This window comes from Ipomoea triloba, chromosome 14 (assembly GCF_003576645.1).
Source record: "Ipomoea triloba cultivar NCNSP0323 chromosome 14, ASM357664v1".
NCBI classification, from domain to species: Eukaryota; Viridiplantae; Streptophyta; class Magnoliopsida; order Solanales; family Convolvulaceae; genus Ipomoea; species Ipomoea triloba.
Genome location: NC_044929.1, coordinates 17,851,721 through 17,874,597, shown reverse-complemented (window position 1 = coordinate 17,874,597; position 22,877 = coordinate 17,851,721). Strand labels below are relative to the sequence as shown.

Here is a 22,877-nt window from a genome sequence, read left to right as displayed (position 1 = left end):
TCAAACTTTAATATAAAGAAGAGAAATTATACCTAAGGAAGTTTGGATCTACATTGTCTTCATCTTCAAATCCTAATCTAAATCTATTCTAATGAGTGTTTTCTTCCCCAAAAGGGAAGAATTTGTAAAAGAAAACTAGATCTAAGCTATTTGGTGCCTCCTCCTCTACCTATCTACCTAAACTAGTGCCCCAAAGGTCTGAAATAAGGAGCCTTATATAGGGGAAACAAAATAGGGGCAACATAGTAATTTTCCCGCAGCAGGATTTTAGGGCTGATTTGGGGGTCTCGACGCGTCGAGCCCTGAAGACTCTTTTCCGCGATCTTTCCACACGCGTGGTGGAGGTCGTGGGGGGTTACTGGAATTTTTCCACGCTCCTCCACACGCGTGTGAGGCTGCGTGGGAGGCTCCTGCTTCATGGTTTCTCCATTTTCTGCTCCGTTTTGGCCTTAGGTCCTCCGTTTGGCTGTAAAATACCTTAAAAACATCTTACAAGCTCTTGTTAGCGCTTTTGGTCACATGTGAGTCTAAACGCATGATATTCTTATGAAATGGGTAATAAACTCTACAATATTAGCCCTTAAATGACCCCTAAAATGAGTTATTCTTGGTGCTTATCATTACCCTATCAAATGCTTTGCTCATATCTAGTTTAACCCCCACAAAACCAAGGTTCCCCCGCCTTTTCCTTTTGAAATAATGACTAATTTCATAGGCAAGCATTATGTTATCTGTTATAAGACGGCCCAGAACAAAAGCTGACTGAGACTCAGACACAAGATTTGAGAGAAGGGGTTTGACACGGTTTGCCAAGATTTTCGAAACAAACTTGTATAAGGTGTTGCAGAGAGCTATAGGCCTAAGATCGCCCATGCATTCAGGTTTGGTCTTTTTGGGGATAAGAACAATATGGGAGTGATTGATGTTGTCTGGCAGTTTTCCTGAGAGTAGACATTCTGAACAAAAGTTGAGAAGCTCAAGACCTAAAATATCCCAGAAATGTTGGAAGAATCCCGGGTTGAGTCCATCTGGACCTGGGGATTTGTCAGGTTTCGTGTCGAAAAGGGCCTCTTTAACTTCAAGTAGTGTAACACCACGGGTAAGGGAATTATTGTGAGCATGAGTGATCTTTGGTTGAATATGAGCAATAACTGGATTAAAATTCCCCACTGTGGGACTGAACAGATTAGTAAAATAAGAGGTGATGAGAGAATCAAGTTCCGTACCTCTGTTGACCCAAACACCATCTTTTCCCTTCAACTTGGTAATCTGATTTGCTTGCTTTCTTCTACGGACCGATTTATGGAAGTAACTGGAGTTGGTATCACCATAATTGTTTCGCCCATTGCCGCCAGTAGTCACTTTGTTGCCGGAGAACCCGGAGATATTGGAATTGAGCCTCTCTAAATAAGGAAATGCCATGTAAATCACGTATATGCTTTGTGTGTTCCATTCGGCTCTTCCAATAGTCAATGCGCCTATGGAAATTCCTAGAGAAATTTCCCCCCCAGTCCCATATGGCTTTGCCACAGCGGCCAACCCTATCGATGAGAGGATACCCGTATGAATTTGACCAACACTCAATCATGACATCTCTGCATAGTGACTCCTTCGACTATAGATTTTCAAATCGGAAACGACCTTTAGGCTTCTGGTTAATGGCCAGATACATCTGAAGGTGAAGGGGTAAGAGGTCACTTTTTGGGGCAATAACAGAAGAAGCCTTGGCATGCGTGAACAAGTCATTCCAAGAGTCTGATGTTAGGATTTTGTCAAGCTTTGCTTCAACCCAATTTGGCGTGCCTTTAGACGGCTCCCATGTGAATTGATACCCGTCGAAGCTAAAATCACTTAACCCACTAGATTCGACAGCCTCCCGAAAACCATTGATAAGATTTAGCGGCTGGGGGTTACCTCCGCGCTTCTTAGTTTGGTGAAGAATATCATTAAAATCACCCATTGCGACCCAAGGCAGAGAGCTTCTAGAGGATAGGAGATTTAAAGATTCCAAACGCCGGCTTGTTTCAGGGACACTGATAAGCCTCCGAGATACCCTTAAATCAAGCTCATATTAGGGTGTTTTGTCACGTCTATAGCATCCTTGCATGATGGATTGTGCTCATAAATGCTTGAAAATCACTAACCGACACACATAAGCTACTTTTAGCCTAAAGGAGGTGAAACAGGAGCCCCGGGAGCAAATAGGAGCAAAAGTTGAGCTTAAAGAGCGAACCAGGCAAGATCGGAGCCCCGGAGGACCCAACAGGATGGCCACACGCGTGTGTGCGTGCGTGGAAATAATCTAGTAGCCTCCCACGCACACTCACACGCGTGTGAGCAGGCGTGGAGACTGCACTGCGCGAAATTTGACTAGGGTTGCTATTTCGGAGACGATTTAAACCCCTTTGATAGATTTTCAAAAAAAGGTTCCTAGAAATTTAGTTTTCCTTTCCTTAGTTTTTCCTTTGGAGAACTTTCTCCATTTTTCTTAGTTAAGATAAATCTCCATTGTAGAAGACTACAAAGCTTGGATTGAAGGATCACTTCACTCTAGGTGATCTCTATTTCATTTATATTATATTTTGTTATCTTATTCTTGGATTGAATTAGCTTTTGTCTTGAATTTCATATCATGAGTGGCTAGTTTAATCTAGGGATTTGGATTGTGTGATTATATGATGCTAGTGTGATGATCTTATCTCTATTTTGGATCTAAATGCTTAAATTGTTGGATTATCTATCCTTGTCTATTGATTGTTGTTTTGATGAGATCTTGTTTGGATTTGGCCAATGTAGATGAGAGATTGAGCTCTTGACTCTTTCATGTCTTTGATTAGAGTTAGGATTTGAAGCTTGACACAATCATAGTTCCTATGGACTTCTTAAGAATAGTAGGATAGTGGTGTAGCTTAAGTGTTTGATAGAATTCCTCTAAGAGCTTTGGATGCTTGAAGGCACTCCTAAGTCAAAGAAGTCTTAGTACACAAATGTGGAAAAGGACTAAGATAACACACTCTTGAATAGCCAACATCCTTGCATTATCTATCCATTACCTTAGTCACACCACAATGCAACATACATGAACACTATCCAATCCCTACCCCTTTTACATATTTGCAAACTCTCTTACTTTATTACTTTCTTGCACACAAACCAAACCTTATGAACTCCTTTCATTCACAATCCACCATTCACCACACTCGAATCTCTTGCATGACTCAATCAAATAAACACTCGAACATTTGACACACCTCCACGTCCCTCCTTCGAGACCGACACTTGGGGAGTCACTGACTTTTCGTTTTAACGCAAATATCTTTTGACGAATCACCCAACGTAAAACTGCTTCTTCAAAATGGCGTCGTTGCCGGGGAAGGCAATAGGTTGTCATATGTTTTGTTTACTTTGATTGAATGAATGCTAGATTTGAGCATTGTTAATCCATACCACTTTCTTTTATTTTATTTCTATTTTATCTATTTTTGCTACTTACCCAATTGACTACTTCTAGTCAATTGTGGAATTTCTGTTTCATTGATAATCTTACTAGGTGAATACACACGCGAGCAAAAGGAAATCAAGGCTTACTACCCTATATTCCAGAAATCAATAGAGCAACTAGAAGGAAAAATATACAAAGATCACAAATGGCTTCATCAAGCGCAACAAGAAATCCACCAGGAAGAGGAACAAATGTACCAAATCCACCCCCAGTTCCAATTGTTCCACAAGCACCAATTAACCATGAAGAACCAATTCTTGAAGAACCACAAGCTAACAGAGCAAATCATCAAGAGAATATCCGTGAAGAAGAATACTATGGAATCCCTCAGGAACCGCAAAGATCAATTGCAGATTACATGACCCCTAATTTTAACATGCATAATTCGATCTATGTACCGTCGATGGAAAACGTCAACTTTCACGTGCATCCAACTATTCTCACATTGGTTCAGAACAGTCAATACTAGGGATTACCATCTGAAGATCCCAACGCACACATAACAAGGTTCATACGAGCATGTGGGATGTACAGGCAAAAAGGCGTTAGTGAGGAGATAGTTCGACTTAAATTATTCCCATTTTCAGTTATAGGAGAGGCAGCACGATGGTTGGAAAGCCAAGACGACAATCATTTCAGATTATGGCAACAGTTGCATTGTGAATTCATGAACGAGTTCTTTCGCATCACAAAGACTATGAGGATTCGAAGGTTAATACAGGAATTCAAGCAAGGAAGGCTTGAAAGTCTGGGAGAGGCTTGGTGACGATTCAAGGTTCTTAAAAGACAATGCCCACAAGATCTGATGCACCCATGGGACATGATTAGCTCATTCTACGGAGGGCTAACAGGCGATGGAAAAATGTTGCTTGACTCATCCTCCAGCGGTGCCTTTGTCTCCCTAGCTTTGCCAGAAGCTCAAGAACTAATTGAAAGAATATCTAAGAATACATCCTGTTGGTACGACCGACGAGGAGACCACGGGGGCATATATGAAGTTGATAATCATGTGGCAAGCGAGGCAAAAATAGAGGCGATGAATCACGAAATCAAAACGCTACAGGCCATGTTAGAAAAAATGGAAGGAAAACCCAAGCCTTGCATGGCTTTGGCACTTTATTGTAACATCTGTGGAGGACCTCATGATACCAATATTTGCACTTCTCCGTCTGCATCTGAGCAAGTTGAGGCGGTAGATTACCAAAGGAACTCCAACTTCAATGCTTATGGACAGAATCAAAGATCGAACAATAATTGGAAGTAGGGAGAGGGTTGGAACAATAGCAACAATGATGGATATCAAGCGAGAGGACAATACAACTATGGAAACAAGCTTGCATATGGACAAAATGATAATAACAGATTGATGTACAATCAAAACCAAGGAAATGGAAATCAAATGACCCAGTTCAGGCCATAATACAACTCTTAACTTGACTTTACTCAACAGAGAAGGGATGACATCCGTGAAGTAGATGAAAGACTCACAAGGACGATCATGGAACTCAAAAATGATCGGGCAAATCTAAAACAAGAGATTACTCAAGAGATTAGACAAGAGATTTCTAGTCTTAGACAAGAGTCCAAGGCTACACTAAAGACCATTGAGAATCAAATCTCTCAAATGTTTAAGATGATGTCGGATAGACACTACGGACAACTCCCTAGTAACACTGAGAACAATCCAAAAAGAGAGAGTCAATGCTTTTGATGCCAAGGAAGAAGAACATGGAAAATGTGACCCGATGGATGCTATTTGCGGAATATGCCAATGTAAGGTAGAAGACAAGAAAAACGAGACTACCTCTTGTAGTCCCGATCTCGAATTAAAAAGTGCGAGCGGTTAGTGCACAATCTCAATGAAGGAAAGCAAGGAGAAAACCACTTCGGAAATGTGCCCAAAAGAAAAGGAGCTACCACGAGACAAAATCAAAAGTTCAAAAGAGAAAGAAGCGGCACGAGAAGGTACAATTAATGCTTTTATCCGAAAATTTTTCAATAACAAGGAATGCGGTAAGTTATTTGATGATGACAATTGTGATAATTTTACTTGCTTAAGCCAACAATCTTCAGCTTGTTTGACTGAAGGTTACCCCAGAAAGAAGGGGGACCCTGGAGCTTTGTTGATTCCTTGTTCTATACAGAACATGGAACCTCAAAATGCTCTTGCCGATCTTAGAGCTTCTATTAATGTCATGTCTTCAAATCTTTTTAAAAAATTGAGCTTACCAAGCTTGAAACCGACAAGGCTGACTCTACGTTTAGCTGACGGAACCACATGGTATCCTGAAGGCTTGACGGAAGATGTTTTAGTACGAGTAGGAAAATTTCTTGAGTTTGTCGACTTTGTTGTTTGCAAGATGGGTGATAATGAGCACCATGGATCCTTAATTCTTGGAAGACCATTTTTGGCTACGTGTCATGCACGCATAGATGTGAGTTCAGGTGAAATAACCCTGAGATTTGATGGACAAGCCACAAATGATGAGAAGGAAAGAATGAAGGAAGAAGATGATAGTGTAAGGGTGACGATCAAAACGAAAACTAAACCAAAACCGAAGTGGAGAAATGATAAGCTTACATGGAAGAATACGTGGGTACCAAAATGCTTCTTACCCACTACCAAGGAGTATGGTTGATTCTTGAACAAAGGTATCATGCGTCTAGCCAATGACGTAAACCGTGGCGCTACTTGGGAGGCAACCCAAGGTTCAATAAATTGTTTCTTTTAAAGTTTTTTTTTATGTTTTTGTTCTAATAATTTGTTACAACTCCAATGGTACCATGTTTTTGAGGACTAACTTGTAGGATTCGAGACTAAAAATGCATTGGAAAAGCATAATTCGGGCATAGGTATGAAGGGAGAGACCAAGACTGGAAGAAAATAGTGCACCGCGCTGACACGCAGGATCACACGTGTGTAGCCGTGCGTGGGAACGAGGCAGTAAGCCCCCACGCACGCTCACACGCGTGTAGCCGTGCGTGGGAGCGAGGCAGTAAGCCCCCACGCACGCACACACGCATGTCGCCGGCGTGAAGGCATCCCTACGAGATAAACCCTCCCCCCCCCATTCGGCCTTCCATGCCATTTTTGCTTCTCAACCCTATTTTTTCTTTTCTTCTCCATGCAAGGTGCAATCCATACTCAAGCTTTGAACATATATCTTATTTTTACTTCAAGAAGGGTTGAAACATCACCATCAAGGTAATTTCTTATCTTTTAACCATTTATTTTTGAAAATCCATGAGTTTGGAAGAGCTTGAATGTGAAATTTCTTCTACATTACCTTGCATGATTTTGAATGATTTGAATGTTTAAATTGGTTTATAATGCTTCTTAGAACTATCCTTTAATGTTTTCTTTCATTATTGATGATTCCATTGATGGATTGATATTTATTTTTGAGCTTCAAGTGTGAACACCATTGTTGAGCATATGGGTTTGTTAAATTTTTTGTTCAAATTGTGAAATTGATGCTTGAATTGATGAGTAAACTTGTTGTAGAACTATTATATGTCATCAATTTGACTTTTCACATGTTACATTGTCCAAATTGAATTTTCAATTTCAAACCCTAATTTTTGAATTTGGGGAAGAAGATGAAGTTAACTTTTTGAATTTCTTGACTTTTATAGTTGACTTCTTATTTGACTATCAAATTGAATTATCTTATGATGAAATCATGCATGTGTGTGATAATGGAATGATATTGTTGATATTCTTATGCTAGAATTGTTCAAAATATAGGGGAAACTATGTCAAAATTTTCAAAAATCCTTAACCCTATATGTTTGAAATCCATTATCTTGACAAAGAATTTTACATGAATCCAATGGTGACTTATTTGAAAGATATTTATCCAAAACCAATTACCATGAATGTTAATTTCTAAAATTTCGTAGGATGGGACGAGCTAAAGAGATTGCAAAGAAAACTAAATATGATCACGGTGAATCCAGCAGGTCGCGAGCTCGACCGCAAACTGCAGTTCAGCAAGCTCCCCAGGAGCGTGGGTCAAGGTCGCTTAGGCACTTGACACCCCTTCAACTGACCTCGGTAGATAATTATAAGGGAAAACAGCTTTCAGTCGGCCGCTACTTTGATGACAACGTTTTAATAGAGTTTGGTTGCTTGGATGAGGTAAATAGACTGATTAGGCACCGACAGCTCCCCCGTCTATTCGAGTGGAGAGGACCTACATTCGCGCCAGTCACATATGAATTTTTGGCGACATTGGAGATATGCAAAGAAGTTAACAATGCAAGAGAGTCCATTTCCTTTAGACTGTTCGACAACCACTATAGTATGTTAGTTAACACTTTAGGTGTTACGCTTGGATTCCACACCAACGAGAACATCTCTATGCCATATTCAGAGAGTTTAAGGAAGATTTTGATTCAGAAGCTGTTGCTATTCAGTATTGGAGAAGCATCACCAACAATGCCCCTTACAATTCATCAAACCTCAAGGCAAATCTCATCACAAGGAATGCTTTAAAGGCTATCAAATTAGCCTTTGCAGTGAATCTCTCCGGCAGAACCACCAACCGTAACAAGGTCTATAAGCAAGATCTCTTTTATATGTATGGAGAATGAAGTGGGAATCAACATGGGAGTGCAAGCGAGAAAATGGCTCCAAACCCAACTTAAGCCTAAGGTTCAGACTGTTTTCATTGGACCTTTTGTTACTAGACTGTGCCAGGGGTTGGGCCTTACAGACCGTCTTATGGGAGAAAAAGATGAAGGTACCACGATTGCTTTCACTGTTGGTGAGTTCTTTGCCATGAACATGAGATTAGGAGGTGATGATGCACCAGATTTAGAAGCTTCTGACGACAACGATGAGGATGATGAAGAGAATGAAGAGGACGAAGCTGCACAGGAGCAAGGCCCTACTTCTATGGAATGGGAGATGACTCAGACTTTCCACGGGCAGTTCCATAATGAGCAGATGACCTATTGGCATGAGCAGCGCACATGGCAGGAAGGCCAATTCACTTCCATTTCTGCGAGGTAAGACGTCCACACTGAAGAGCTTAATCGCATGAGAAGGGCGGTAGAGGAGAATGATAGAAGAATTACAGAGCTAGAGGCTAGATTTGATAGCCAGTTCCACCCTCCTTCCTTCGGCGATCAGTGATGCCTCCCTTGTCCGTTCTCAATCCTGACATTTGACACTTGATTCTGAAGTCCGAGTGACATTGGTTACATTGGTTGTTGGTCCCATCAAAACATTAGGTTCCTTATGCGCGGGGTTCCGACCTTTATTTTTTTTACTTTACTTTGCTTTACTTTATTTTTATCGCTTTATGTTATTTACATTCCAACTGCTTTACTTTTATGCACTTTAAATATTCGCATTTCTATTTTGAATAATTTCGTTTATTTACATGCTTTATTATCTATGTTTATGTTTTATTGCTTTTATATTTCTATCAGCTTACAATAATTGAATAGTACTCTGAAAACCCTTTTGTATGTTATGTCTCCATTTCTTATAGAGCATCTATAACGGGAGCAGGCCTATGCTGGAAGCTAAAGTGTGGAAAGAGGGATGCATACTTGGTTTATCCTCTTATCCCTTTTCTAATTTTAAACCCCGTTTTGATCTCTAAAGTGTGGAAATATTTGTTTATATAGCTTTGTGTATGTGTTATACTAGCGGGATCGGCTAGAGGCCCTATTTAAATAGAAGGTGAACCAAAACTTCGGAAATGCATGCTTGCGTATGGTGCGAGGAGTGTGATCCTTTATTTTACTTGTCTATCTACGAAAGGTGTTTATTTCTCGAAAATATTTCTTGAGTTGATGACATCTGACCAAAATCCTTTGTAGATAACACAAATGATTTCTCCCGTTTCAACAATCTTAGACACCCATCATTTTGATTTGCCAAAAGCTTTGTTTTACACGAGATAATATCTCGGAGGCTTATGTGCTTAGATAGTAAATTGTCTTGCTTGAGGGCAAGCAAGAACCAAAGTGTGGAAAATTTGATAAGCCTCCGAGATACCCTTAAATCAAGCTCATATTAGGGTGTTTTGTCACGTCTATAGCATCCTTACATGATGAATTGTGCTCATAAATGCTTGAAAATCACTAACCGAGACACAGAAGCTACTTTTACCCTAAAGGAGGTGAAACAGGAGCCCCGGGAGCAAATAGGAGCAAAAGTTGAGCTTAAAGAGCGAACCAGGCAAGATCGGAGCCCTAGAGGACCCAACAGGATAGCCACACGCGTGTGAGCGTGCGTGGAAATAATCCAGTAGCCTCCCACACACACTCACACGCGTGGAGACCATGGTTGCAGTAGGCGCTAGGCGCTAGTCGGGCAGTAGAATAGCTCCTAGCGCCTAAGCGGTCTAGGCGGCGCCTAGGCGGTTCTAGGCGGCGACCTATAAAAACAAAAAATTAATTCATGTGTGTGCATGTATGTCATATATTATATTATATATATTATACATATATCTCTTACTTCTCTTACTTATATAAATAAATAAATTTAAATATATATAAATGTAATAATAAAATTAACAAGGCCGATTCGCTCGAGTTAACTCTGGTAACTCTGCCGAGTTGGGCGAGTTAACTCGGCCCAGTCGGCCGCAAACTCGGCCTAATCGGCCGAGTTAGGCGCTAGGCGGCCGGCCACCTAGGCGGATGCCTAGGGAGCAACTCGCCTCGGTCTAAGAGCACCTAGCGCCTAGGCGGGGATTTTTGCAACAGTGCGTAAAAATGCTCTCTACGCAGTCAGAAAACCAGAAGGTGGCCGGAGCCATGTCGGAGGAAGCTGATCTCCTTCGACGCAGCACTAAGAAAACGAAAAGAGGATCCCGTGAAAGGGATGAGGAAACAGTGCAGATGGAGGAGGACGGCGTGACCACACTGATGCAGGAATCGCAGAATACCATTGAGGAGCAAACCGATCCGTTGAACCAAACGGCGAAAAGGCCAACGATATCTTTTCGGAGAGCCCTGACTGGATTAAGGGATAGGGAAGATCTTACCGACGATGTCTCGGATGATGAAGCCGGGGAACAAGAAGACAATGATCCTGAATGCCCAGTGATTAAATTAACAAAGGAGGAGAAGAGAAGGATGAGGAAGCGCTGGAAATTACTTTGATCATAAAGGTGTTAGGGAGAACAGTAGGCTACAATTACCTCAAGTCAGGGATGGATCTCATCGCCATTCAAAACGGGTACTTCCTGGTTCGTTTTTCTTCGGTAGCAGATTATGAACATGCGAAACTTGAAGGACCATGGACAGTCTTGGATCATTGTCTTGCTGTGAAGGAATGGGAACCGGATTTCGACCCCATGCGGGATGCAACACAACGTTTGCTGGTCTGGGTTCGGTTTCCATGCCTACCAATTGAATATTATGACTATGAGTTCTTGATGCGAGTCGGTGACATGATTGGAACTGCTAAGAAGGTCGATCACGCAACGAGCATGGCCTCAAGAGGTCTATTTGCGAGAGTTTGAGTGGAAGTGGATATAACGAAGCCACTGCTGGCAAGATTCACCCTAAAAAACAAGATGCGAACAATAGAGTACGAAGGCCTCTATCTTGTGTGCTTCAAATGTGGAATGGTGGGGCACCGAAAAGAAGCATGCAAAATTACTGACGAACAGCCAGAGGAAACAATGCCAGCGGAAGGCGACGGAGCTCCGGCGAGCGAAGATGACCCAACGACGGAGACAAGGAAGGGACCAACATGGAAGGCGGGAGAAGGAAGTGCGGGAAATCAGGGATTTAGCCGACCGTTAGGAGACAAATATAGAAGCTGGATGATCGCCCAAAGAAAGCCTAGAAACTACCAAAATAATGGAGATCCTAGGCGGAATTATGGGAAGACTATGGAAGGAAGGAATGATAACGGAAAAGGAAAGGGAGGAGGAAATTATGGAAGCAACACGGGCAAATTTAATAAAGAAGGTTTTACAGTATGGAATAATTCAAGGTACGGGGCACTGGAGAACCTAGAAGAGGATTATGAAGAGGAGGCCCAAGAGGAGCTTAACAGGCTGGACAGATCGGAAGGCCCATCAAGCGCACTACTTTCAGGGAAAGGGAAGAGACCACATGTTCAGATCACGGAAGCCCAACTACTCAACGACAACTCGAGACCCAATAGAGAGACCACAATGGGGAAACAAAGACTGTTCAAGGCAAGGGACTAAGAGCACAGGCAAGAGCACAGACAAGAGCAAAAGACAGCCAAACCAAGCTGCGGGAACAGAGAATCACACGGTGGTCAGAGGGTTCGAAATGAGAAACCGAGTAGAGAAGACGGTGATAACTGAGGAAGGGAGAATGATAGAAGTCTTCTAATTTCAGGCTGGTATAGGTGATCACCACCAAGACCCACCGGATGATGATAAAGATCACGACACGGGCGGAACAGGGGATCCTATGATGGACGTTGTCTTTGATGAAGGTCAGACTTCGGCTGGCCTTGAGGCTGTGGAGCAGTGAAGCTCATGTGCTGCATTCCCAGCGTTGTTTCCGCTCCTTCTCTGTGTTTTGTTATGAAGATTCTATGTTGGAACTGTCAGGGAGCTGCGTCGAGAGGATTCAGACGTGCGCTCCTCTCTCTGGTCAAGAAGACTAAGCCGGATTTAGTTGGTCTGTTGGAGCCTAGGATATCTAGGAATGCAGCGGATAGGGCTTGCAAAAACTTTGGTTTTGAAAATTGGATTAGATTTGAAGTTGTCGGCTTTAACGGGGGCATTTGGCTCCTATGGAGAAACAACATAAACGTGGACATCATAGCTACTAACCCGTAGTTTGTGCTAACAAACATTAGTAATGGAAAAGAAAGACTGGGCTTAGTGTCCTTCGTTTACGGAAGCCCGACACACCAGCTTAGAAATAAGCTTTGGGAGACTCTGTCTATCGATCACTTTGAACTAAACGAAGAATGGCTCACGATAGGGGACTACAACGCAATCATATGCCTGGAGAACGTTAGCAACAAGGATAACTTTCACAATCACAGATGTGCAGGTATGAGAGAGTGGATTTTTAAGGAAGGTTTGATTGACTTGGGTTTTGTTAGCGCCAGGTACACGTGGACGAGAGGAAGGGACGAAGCTACCTTTACCGGGGCACTCCTTGATAAAGCACTATGCAACATGGAGTGGATTACCAAGTACCCGGAGACCAAAGTGTCACACTTGGCCAGGGTGTGCTCAGACCACTCACCTATCCCCATCGAACTGGAAAAGGAGACTAAGGCTAACAAGGAGCACACCTTTCAGTTCCAAGTTGCTTGGAGTAGGCACCCGAACTTCCTTAATCTAGTTGAACAAGGGTGGGACTCCAACAAACCAATTCTGGATAATCTGTCAACCATGCAATGCCGCTGCTCGAATTGGAATAAATAGGAGTTTGGCAGTATTGATAAGAGGAAAAATAAGCTTATGGCGAGGATTAAGAGGATTCAAAAGAAGATGGACGATCAACCGCACAATGGCCTCATTAAACTACAGAGGAAATTAAGAGATGAACTAGAGGAAGTGCCACTAGTACAAAACAGGTGATTCGCGTCTGTTGTTTGAAGCTATAGGCGTCTTTTTTACAACAGGTGCATATGAACAAGGCGCTGATAGTTACGACTTTAGGCGTCTGTTGTTCAGAGTCGCCAATTTTCAGTGTTTTAAGCGTCTGTTCTTAACAAAGAACAGACGCCCCTATTGCTATTTTTTTAAAAATATTTTTATTAATTTTATTAACCCCTGCTACAGTACATTATATCAATACTCCACAATATTATCCTTCAACACACTTATATTACACAATCCACAATATTCATTAACAAAATTATATTCCACAATTCATAATAGAATCCAAACTATATATACATCGCAATTCAAAATATAAATCCACACTACAATTCAAATTAACTAAACTACAATAATCCATAATATATATAATCCAAAATAATACATATAATCCAACCATTAATATCGAATCTAAATACTCCATCACGATAAGCACACTTATACACATTCATTATAAAAATACTTGGCCCATGTTTCGCAAATCTCATCAATTTCTTCTATGGAGTATGCCATAGTCTCTTGAAAACCCTACAAATAAATTATTAATTATATTAGTAATAAATTATAATTCAATTATTACCAAATACTTAGTTAATATATATCACTTTATATGTACCTCATCCAAAGAAGTGAACGTGGAATATTTTGTGCATAGTTCATGCATATACTTCATAGTATAGTATCCACACTCAACACCACCCGGTTGTTGAGGACACTAAAAAAACAAACAAAAATATAGTAAACATTATTTGTAATCTAGCTAACAATTAATTAACAACAAATTAATAACTAATAAATATTATTGTATTCTACCTTTACATCTTCTTTCCTCCCTATAGCATGCCACTGCAAATTCTTTGCATCATTTGGATTTGCAAATAAGCGTTTGAATCTTGGTATCACGGGTAAATACCATAGCACCTTTGCTAGAGGGCTTTTCTTATCCTCACACCCATAAGCAACATTTTTTCTCTAATAACGTGATGCTCCACACTTTGGACATACATGCAAATTACTGTATTCTTTCCTATACAATACACAATCATTTGGACATGCATGTATCTTCTTGACCTCCATGCCTAGCGGGCACAACATTTTCTTAGCCTCATAAGTTGAAATAGGAAGCTCATTATCATTAGGAAGCATGCCTTTTAAAAGGTCTAATAATTGCATAAAGCTCTTATCACTCCACCCATTCATTGCTTTTAAGTTATATAATTTTAGCACGGCAGATAACTTTGTAAATTTACTACACCCAGGGTACAAAGGTTTTTCTGAATCAATAGAAAAACTTTCAAATATAGGAGGCATTTCACTATCATCTCCTTGAATATCACGCATGAGTTCATCTATTCGATCATTCTCTTCATTCTCCTCATTGTCTACATTCTTTTCATCATTATCATCATCATTCTCTTCATCATTGTCTATTCTATTACTAGGAAATACACTTTCACCATGCCATATCCACCTATTATAATCTTTCCTAAAGCCGCGGCATATTAAATGACTCCTCACTTGTTCAGAATTACGAAATTTCATAAGATTCTTACTATCATAGCATGGGCACACAATAAAGTCTTCACCATTTTTGCTTTTATTTTCTTCAGCATATTTTATAAAATTTTCAACCCCTAACATATATTCATGTGTATTGCGTTTCCCATACATCCAACTACAATCCATATCTCTCGTCTGCAAGATTATAAAACTTTAACCTAAGCACATATAATATGAGATACGAACAAATGAAGATGGATAATGCATTTAGTCTATATAATATAATTGAGAATCTATAATTAAGCATTTGGTCCATCCAATATTTCTATTTTTGTTATTATTATTATGTCAATCCTTAGGCAAACAGATTCCGATCCAATAATTAAACTTTTTTCGTCTCTAAATTACTTAAGCTAATTGTCATTCTTCATAAACATTATGATACACATAATTTTGAAGATAAGAATAGAATATTAAGTTAATTTCTTAGATTTCTTTTTCTTTTCTGTGAAGTATTTTCTTGTTAACTTAAATTACTATTAAATTGTAAAATTAGTTAACTAAACTTGATTATTGTAAAATTAGTTAACTAAACTTGATTAGTAGGGGTGGGCAAGTTGACATCATCTCCAATTCTCTTTGTCATCTTCAAATGATATTGACATATATGTATAAGGATATGTTATAAATGTTTTAAGAGTTTAGTTTTCATTTATAATTGAGGGATCTTTAAGATTTAGTTTATATGTATTTTTTTTAATGAATTTGATGTTTATATTTATTTATAAAATTTAATTTGAAAAATTGATTATAAGGAGTTTAAATTTATACACAATACTACACTTTACAATAATAATATACCCCAAGCACATATATACTTGTTTGGTTTTTAATAAATTTACATTTACCTTAAAAAAAAATAATGAAATAGACTACATAATAACACATACATTTAATAGATTTGCATTATATTTGTAAAAAAAATAATAATAAGACATACATTATATCACAACATAATAATAATAATAATAATAATAATAATAAAATTAAAAAAAAAAACAGAAAGCAGTACGTACGTACCTGATGAGCAGGGGACGCCGGTGGAAGTTGCAGCTGGAGGGAGGTCGACGCACTGGACGTCTTCGACTCTTCGCAGCTGGTGGTCGCCACTGGAGGTCGCCGGCAAGCCTTCCCTATCAAACCATAGCTGAAGCGGCAAATGAGATGGCAGAGGTTGCGGGCTGTGGCGCTGCTGGAGGTTGCAGGCGGTGGTTGCTGGAGGTCGACGGCGGTGGCTGCTATAGGTCGACGGCGGTGGCTGCTAGAGGTCGACGGTGGTGGCTGTTGTAGATGGACGGCGGTGGCTTGTGAAGGTCCACTTGGAGTTGGTGAAAAAAGGAGATATGTTGTGTTGTTGGTGAAGAAAGGTTGTCTGATCTGACTATCTGAGGCGACAGCTGCAGCTCTAGAGACTTCTTTTTATTAATTTTTTTTTTATAATATACAGAACAGGCGACTATTCTATTTTAGAACAGTCGCCTGTCGTTTACGAATTTTTTTTAAAAAAATGGCCGTGATTTCTCTACTGTTATTTTAAATAACAGATACTAATAATTGTTCATAATATTACAAAAATGCCACCGCGCGAATTTCAGCATCTAATTTTCAAACAACAGATGCTAATAGTATAATATTTTTTGTCAAGTTTGTACTAGTGTGCTTCACCAAGAAGAGCTCAATTGGTTCCAAAGATCAAAGGAAGAGTGGATTAAATCAGGGAGTTAATTCCAACAATGGTCCTCCGACTATGTTTATTTTCCAAAATTAGTCCCCGATTTTTAATTTGGACAATTTAGGTCCCTTAACTTTCAAATTCTTTCCAATGTTGGTCCTTTCGTCAAATTTTGGTTAAATTGAGGTCAAATGAAGGGGTAAAATTGTCCGTTCACTTGTATACTCGTATTTCTTCTGTCCTATACGCAATATATATGAATATAATATCAATCGAAGAGACATCGAATGAGATTATATGGCTTCGGTTGAGACTTCGACTGAGATTATATTAATATATACAGTGTATAGGATATGAGAAATACGAGTAACAATACACTAAACATGTGAACGGACAAGTTTACCCCTTCATTTGACCTCAATTTAACCAAAATTTGACGAAATGACCAACATTGGAAAGAATTTGAAAGTCAAGGGACCTAAATTATCCAAATTAAAAGTCGGGGACTAATTTTGGAAAATCAACATAGTCGGAGGACCATTACTGGAAATAACTCTTAAATCTGTCGACAAAAACACTAGATTCTACCATGCAGCGACGATGGTAAAACGTAGAAGAGGAAAGATCAAAGGGCTTACGAGCAACAATGATGAATGGATTGACGACTTGGACGCGATCAAGGCTCTAGTTCAGGACTATTATAAGACCTTGTACATGAAGGAAGCCGTAATAGAGGACACTAGCGATATTAATGGAATGTTCCCACAACTTGACGAAGTTCGTTGGGATTTCTTCAGCAGAGTGGTTAGCAAGGAGGAAGTCAAACAAGCTATTATGGACATGGCGCCCCTAAAAGCCCCTAGGCCGGACGGGTTCCACGCTATGTTTTACCAAAAATATTGAAGCACAGTGGCGGAAAGCATGTACAAGTTGGTGGCTGATTTTGTTGACAGTGGCAAGCTCCCGAAAGGACTCAATGAAACTAATCTCGTCCTCATTCCTAAAGTGGAAAACCCGGAGAGAGTCACGCAACTCAGACCAATAAGCTTGTGTAACGTCGCGTACAAGCTAGTAACAAAGGTCATGACGAACTAGCTCAAGAGCATTATGCCGGATTTGGTTTGCCCTAACCAAAGCAGCTTTGTGGCAAAACGACAAATTACGGACAACATTGTGATATACCAGGAGCTCTTGCACTCTATTAATACTGAAAGAGGCAAAACAGGGTACATGATTCTTAAAATCGACTTGGAGAAAGCTTATAACCGACTGGATTGGAGCTTTATTCGACCCACCCTAAGGGAGGTCGGTCTAAATACCAATTGGATAAGAAACATCATGTAGTGTGTGGAAACTACGGGCATAGCAATTCTCTGGGAAGGAAGGAAATTGGAAAGGTTCAAACCAGAGCGCGGAGTGCGCCAAGGGGACTCCATCTCACCTTACCTGTTCGTGTTGTGCATCGAAAGACTAGGGCATATTATCTCCAGAGCTGTGAATCAAGGACACTGGAAAGGAATCAAGGCATCAAAGAACGGACTGCCTATCTCCCACTTGTTCTTTGCGGATGATATGGTCCTCTCTGCGGAAGCAGAGGAGGACCAAATCCGAACCGTCATGAACTGCCTTGAAACTTTCTGTAAGTACTCGGGCCAAAAGATTAACAAAGCAAAATCTAACATTTTCTTTTCTAATAATGTTGGCAGGCAAAAAGCAGAAAGCCTAGCGCAGTTGGCGGGCATTCCCATGACGCAGGACTTGGGGAGGTACCTTGGGGTCCCGTCGTTGCATGGGAGAATCACCAAGGACCATTGTAAGAACATCATGGACAGAGTTCAAAGAAAACTGGAAGGGTGGAAGACGCGTTTTCTAAGCTTAGCGGGAAGGCAGGTTCTTGTGCAATCTGTGTTGAATGCAATCCCTTCATATGCCATGCAAACCATGCTCATACCAAAAGGGGTTTGTGATGCAATTGATAAAACAACGAGAACCTTCTTGTGGGGAGGTGATGGAGTGGTGAGGAAAACGAGCATGGTCAATTGGAACACGGTGACACTCCCCAAAGACGAAAGAGGTCTATGAATCAAATCGATGAGAAGTCTAAACATTGCTTTGCTCACTAAACTAGGGTGGCGTGTCCTAACTGAGGAAAATAATACGTGGGCCAAGTTATTTCATGTAAATATATGAAAGCTAATGCCCAGGTGGCGAACATGAAGAGGAAAAGAAAGGATTCAAATATTTGGAAGGGTATATGCGCAGTGGCTCCAGTACTTGAGAAGGGTATGATAAAGATGGTAAGGAATGGGAGAACTATGTCGTTCTGGAATGAGAGATGGGTGGGCAGCGAACCACTTCGTAATCACGCAATTAGCCCCCTAAACAAAATGCTGATGAGCTTAAAGTGGCAGAGGTTTGGAACGGAAGGGGGACTTGGGACTGGAGTAGAATGGACGTAGCTATCCCACTGGAGAAACGCAAGGAAATTGCAGCAAAGGTGATCCTCAATGACGATGGGAAGAAAGACAAGATGGGATGGGGTCAATCCTCAGGCAACACGTTCTCCACTAAGTCGGCCTACGATCTGATCAGGTAAGTGAACAGAAGTGAGGAGAAGACCGAATGGCACAGCCTCTGGAAGATTCGAATCCCCAACCGAATTCGATCTTTGTTTGGCTTGTGAAACACGGAAGGATCATGTGCAACGCCGAGCAGAAGAAAAGAGGGTTTACAACTAACGAACGATGTGCCATTTGCGGAGCGGAGAAAGAGGACGTCGACTACACCATTAGGAAGTGCCTGGTGGCAGAAGCAGTTTGGAGGAGCATCAACATCGAAGACAGATCAGGTATGTCAAATTCGATAGATTTTGGTACCTGGCTAACTAGGAATGTGACAGGTACGGAGGTCGACCAGAGGAGCAAAAGAAGAAGAGCGCGGTCTGCAATCACAATGTGAAGGATCTGGAAGTGGAGGAATGACTTTGTCTTCAACGGACTGGAGAGAGATGTTAAGGACAAGGTCGAGTGGCTGTACAAGCAATTCAAGGAAGTTGAAGAAGTCCTGGAACGAAATGTAGGGCCAATGGGAAGACAGCGAGGAGACGGTCGACGAACTCAGCCGTGGACGCCACCAGAACCGGGCTGGATCAAGATTAACACTGATGGCTGCGTTGACAAATTCATAAATGCAACCATTGGGGGTGTCTTCCGCAACACGGAGTCAGCATTCTTAGGCGCTTTTGCGGGAAGGAACGGCAAGTGCACACCACTAGAAGCTGAGGTTTGGGGAATCTATACCGGAATACATACTGCATGGGAAAGAGGCTATTGAAAAGTGGAAGTGGAAACGGATTATGCTAAGGCCACCAATCTTGTAAACGGAAACGAGGAATATGATGGCCCGGCTACAAACATCGTGGAGCTTTGTAGAGGTTTGAAGAAAAGAAGATGGGAGATCAAGATTAGCCACGTCCCAAGAGAACAAAACAAAGTTGCTGATGCCATTGCCAAGAAGAGTAGATGTCAAAACGAGGACTTTAGGTGGATTGTTTATCTACCTGGGGAAATCAGGTCGCTATTGCGCCAAGATGAAATTGGCCTCTTGGGTAGTTCTAATGCTGTGAGGATCAGTTATTGATCTAGGATACACTCCTCACTCCTCTCCAAAAAAAAAAAAAAAGAAAAGGTCACCCAGCCTATCCATCAAAAGCTACCGTTCGTTACAACCACCTACACCAACAAAACTAAGTCACTTGTAACCAATTGTACTACTCGTGTTAACAGGCATCGTGACAGATGAAGACGTTCTCGGACCACCCTTACCGTAGGTTGACCGGTTGACCTACGCTGCTATGCACTCCACGAGCGGAAAGGCTTAGCTTACATGACAAGTAATGGAAGCCAACTTTCACCTACAGAGCGGCAGTTGATGACTTGCAGAAATAATGGCTCTATCACCAATTAACTCCCTTTTGTAGGCAGCCAGTTGATGATGCCAATTAGCAAGCTTGCGGTTAAAGAAGGCAATAAGGTGATTATGTTGATGAAGAACAGCTCCAATACCCACCCCTGAAGCGTCACACTCGATAATGAATAGTGCGTCGAAGTCTGGAAGCTATAGCACCGGTGCTGACGTGACGACGGTTTTAAGCTTAACAAAAGCATTGTCTGCAGCAGCGATCCAATTAAAGGAGTAAGACTTTAATAATGACGTCAGGGGAGCCGCTAACAAGCCAAAATCCTTAATAAACTTCCTGTAAAAATCAACGAATCATTAACTCCTCAACGACCGCATGAAACATGGGATTCCAAATAGAGAAGGATTGGGTTGAGATTCTAGACAGGGAAAAAATATTAAAGCTTAGGCGTGTTTGAAGTTTCTCTTTCTTGGGAACACGACTAAGTCTTAGGCGTTGATGCTTTATATTTTTAAAAAATAAGAATACGAGAGAATACAAAGGAACCAAATACACATGTTTATACATACATTAAGTAATGATTAAAGTATTCATTAGGTAATGATTAAACTAATTATTTATGAGAGTTATGATTATAGTAATGATTAAAAATAATTGTATATAATTAATAAATATTTTTATGATTTGATATCTTAAAGTATTCATTAGGTAATGATTAAACTAATTATTTATGATTCTAATAATTATAGTAATGATTAGTTATAATTGTGTATAGTTAATAAATATATTTATGATTTGCTAATGAATAAAAAGTATAAACAGGGTTATAGTAAGATAAATATATAAAGTCGATTAGATTATTATCAAATATTTAAAGAGTGTGTTTGGTTCTCTTATCGACGAATATTATCCTTATTTTATAGAAAGTGAGTCTGGCAAGTGTAATCACTGGCAACATACGGCAACCCTTAAGAGAATTGTTAAACGATTCTAATGAATTGATTGTCATAATGCCATAGCGGTGACCACCATCATGAGACAACGCCTATTTTTCAGCGTCGATACTTGCCAGATAATTGTACGTTGCTAGGGGCGGAAATAGGCCGAGCCGAGCTTTAGAAAATTAGGTCGTGCCTGGGCCTATTACGAAAATTTAAAACTAAGGTCTGGGCTTTAGCCTGTATGTAGCTTTTTGTTAGGCTCAAGCCCGAGCCTACAATTGGCCTAGCCTAGTTTGAAGCCTTTTTAAAAGTATGTTTAATATTTAGGTTATTAAAAATGTTTCAAATTAAGTCATACTTTGAGCGTATTTTAAAGTCTACATGTTAATGTGCAGAGCATTTTTGACCACTCTGGATGGAACCGCCCAAGATTGGTTCAACACGATTCCGGACGGTTCGATCCAAAACTTTGCTGAGTTGTCCAAACATTTCTTGACTTATTTCTTTGGGCATATACAACATAAGAAACCATTTTCACATCTCTATGGAGTAAAACAGGACATCGGCGAAAGCTTAAGACATTTCTTAAGCAAATGGAAGACGGAAGTCAACAATGTGTGCGACTTCGATTCTAAGGCGACAATCCTCATGTTCATCCAGGCATTGAGGTCATGCAATTTTCATAGACAGCTGAACACTCACCATCTACGCTCCTATGAGGAGCTAATGAGGATAGCAAACCGCTATGCTGAGGCCGAGGAGGCTGATAGAAAGAAGAAAGATGAGGAAGAGGGCAGGAGGAGTGGACGACCTGACAAAGTTAGTCCGACCAACCACGCACCACACCCAAACCAGTTATCCACAACGAAGGAGAAAGTTCAAGAAAGGCCTCGGCTCGCCCCACCGCAACACTTAACACCTCTTACTCACCCGGTTAGCGTGATTCTAAGTCACGCCGAGGAGATGGGAATGGTGCATTTTCCCTCAGAGTGTATGGCAGTTTCTACGTGCGAGGACCAAACCAAGTACTGTCGGTTCCACCAACGAGTTGGACATGATACTGATGAGTGCCATGCTTTAAAAGGACAAGTAGAGGAACTGGTGCAGAGCGGATACTTCACTCAATTCGTTAAGTACCCAGGACAGTACCAGCATCAACAAGGCCTACCCGGCAATGTGTGGCGAAAGGAAGAAGATCCTAAGCCTTTAGCCTCCAACACCAAGAAGAGAAGGTGCAACTAGGGCGAGGAAGGAAGAAACAATGAGCTAGAGGAGAAGCCCGCGCAGCGCAAAAAAAAATCATTCGCTGATGGTACGTCCTGATTATATTTAAAAAAAAAAAAACTCCATTCCCTTAGGGTCGGCACGAGATCCGATCTCGCTAGCCACCCGACGGTAGAGCAGACCTTTGATCGAAGCCTACGGCTGGTCGAAGTAAGCTCGCGCACAGAACGGCAAAAAAAAAAACAAAAACAAAAAACCAAAAAAAAAACAAAAAAAAAATAGCAAAAACAAAAACAAACAAAAAAAAAAACAAAACAAAACAAAAACAAAAAACCAAAAACAAAAACCAAAAAAAAAAAAAAAAAAATTGGCCGAGGCCTGACCTCGGTCACAATTCTCTTATGGTTCGTAAAAAAAATAGTTTATACGCAGGTCATTACTCCCAAACCACCTCAAACACTCTCGTTGGCTAGGGAGTGGGGACTGGTGA

General features: G+C 40.8%; 2 protein-coding genes across 2 annotated transcripts; one reads left to right on the top strand and one right to left on the bottom strand.

Annotated features, from left to right (window-relative positions):
- Positions 1-13,509: 13,509 nt before the first annotated feature.
- LOC116004050 lies at positions 13,510-16,229 on the bottom strand. The gene is made up of 4 exons (XM_031243991.1): positions 16,202-16,229; positions 15,652-16,043; positions 13,688-13,786; positions 13,510-13,599 (listed from the first exon to the last, which is right to left on the bottom strand). Exons 1-4 carry the CDS (start codon positions 16,227-16,229, stop codon positions 13,510-13,512), a joined length of 609 nt encoding a protein of 202 aa, XP_031099851.1.
- A 4,164-nt stretch (positions 16,230-20,393) lies between these two features.
- Positions 20,394-22,405, top strand: LOC116004049. Its single transcript, XM_031243989.1, has 2 exons — positions 20,394-20,497; positions 21,559-22,405. The coding sequence occupies exons 1-2, from the start codon at positions 20,394-20,396 to the stop codon at positions 22,403-22,405; spliced, it is 951 nt and encodes a 316-aa protein (XP_031099849.1).
- Positions 22,406-22,877: the final 472 nt, after the last annotated feature.

Coding starts and splice junctions, on each gene's coding strand:
- LOC116004050 (XM_031243991.1), bottom strand. CDS start 16,229: ATGCTGAAATTCGCGCGGTGGCATTTTT. Junction 13,787..15,651: donor CGGCGTCCCCTGCTCATCAG/GTACGTACGTAC, acceptor TTGTTTTTTTAG/TGTCCTCAACAACCGGGTGG. Junction 13,600..13,687: donor CGTTCACTTCTTTGGATGAG/GTACATATAAAG, acceptor ATTTATTTGTAG/GGTTTTCAAGAGACTATGGC.
- LOC116004049 (XM_031243989.1), top strand. CDS start 20,394: ATGAATAGTGCGTCGAAGTCTGGAAGCTATAGCACCGGTGCTGACGTG. Junction 20,498..21,558: donor GCAGCGATCCAATTAAAGGA/GTAAGACTTTAA, acceptor GTTAATGTGCAG/AGCATTTTTGACCACTCTGG.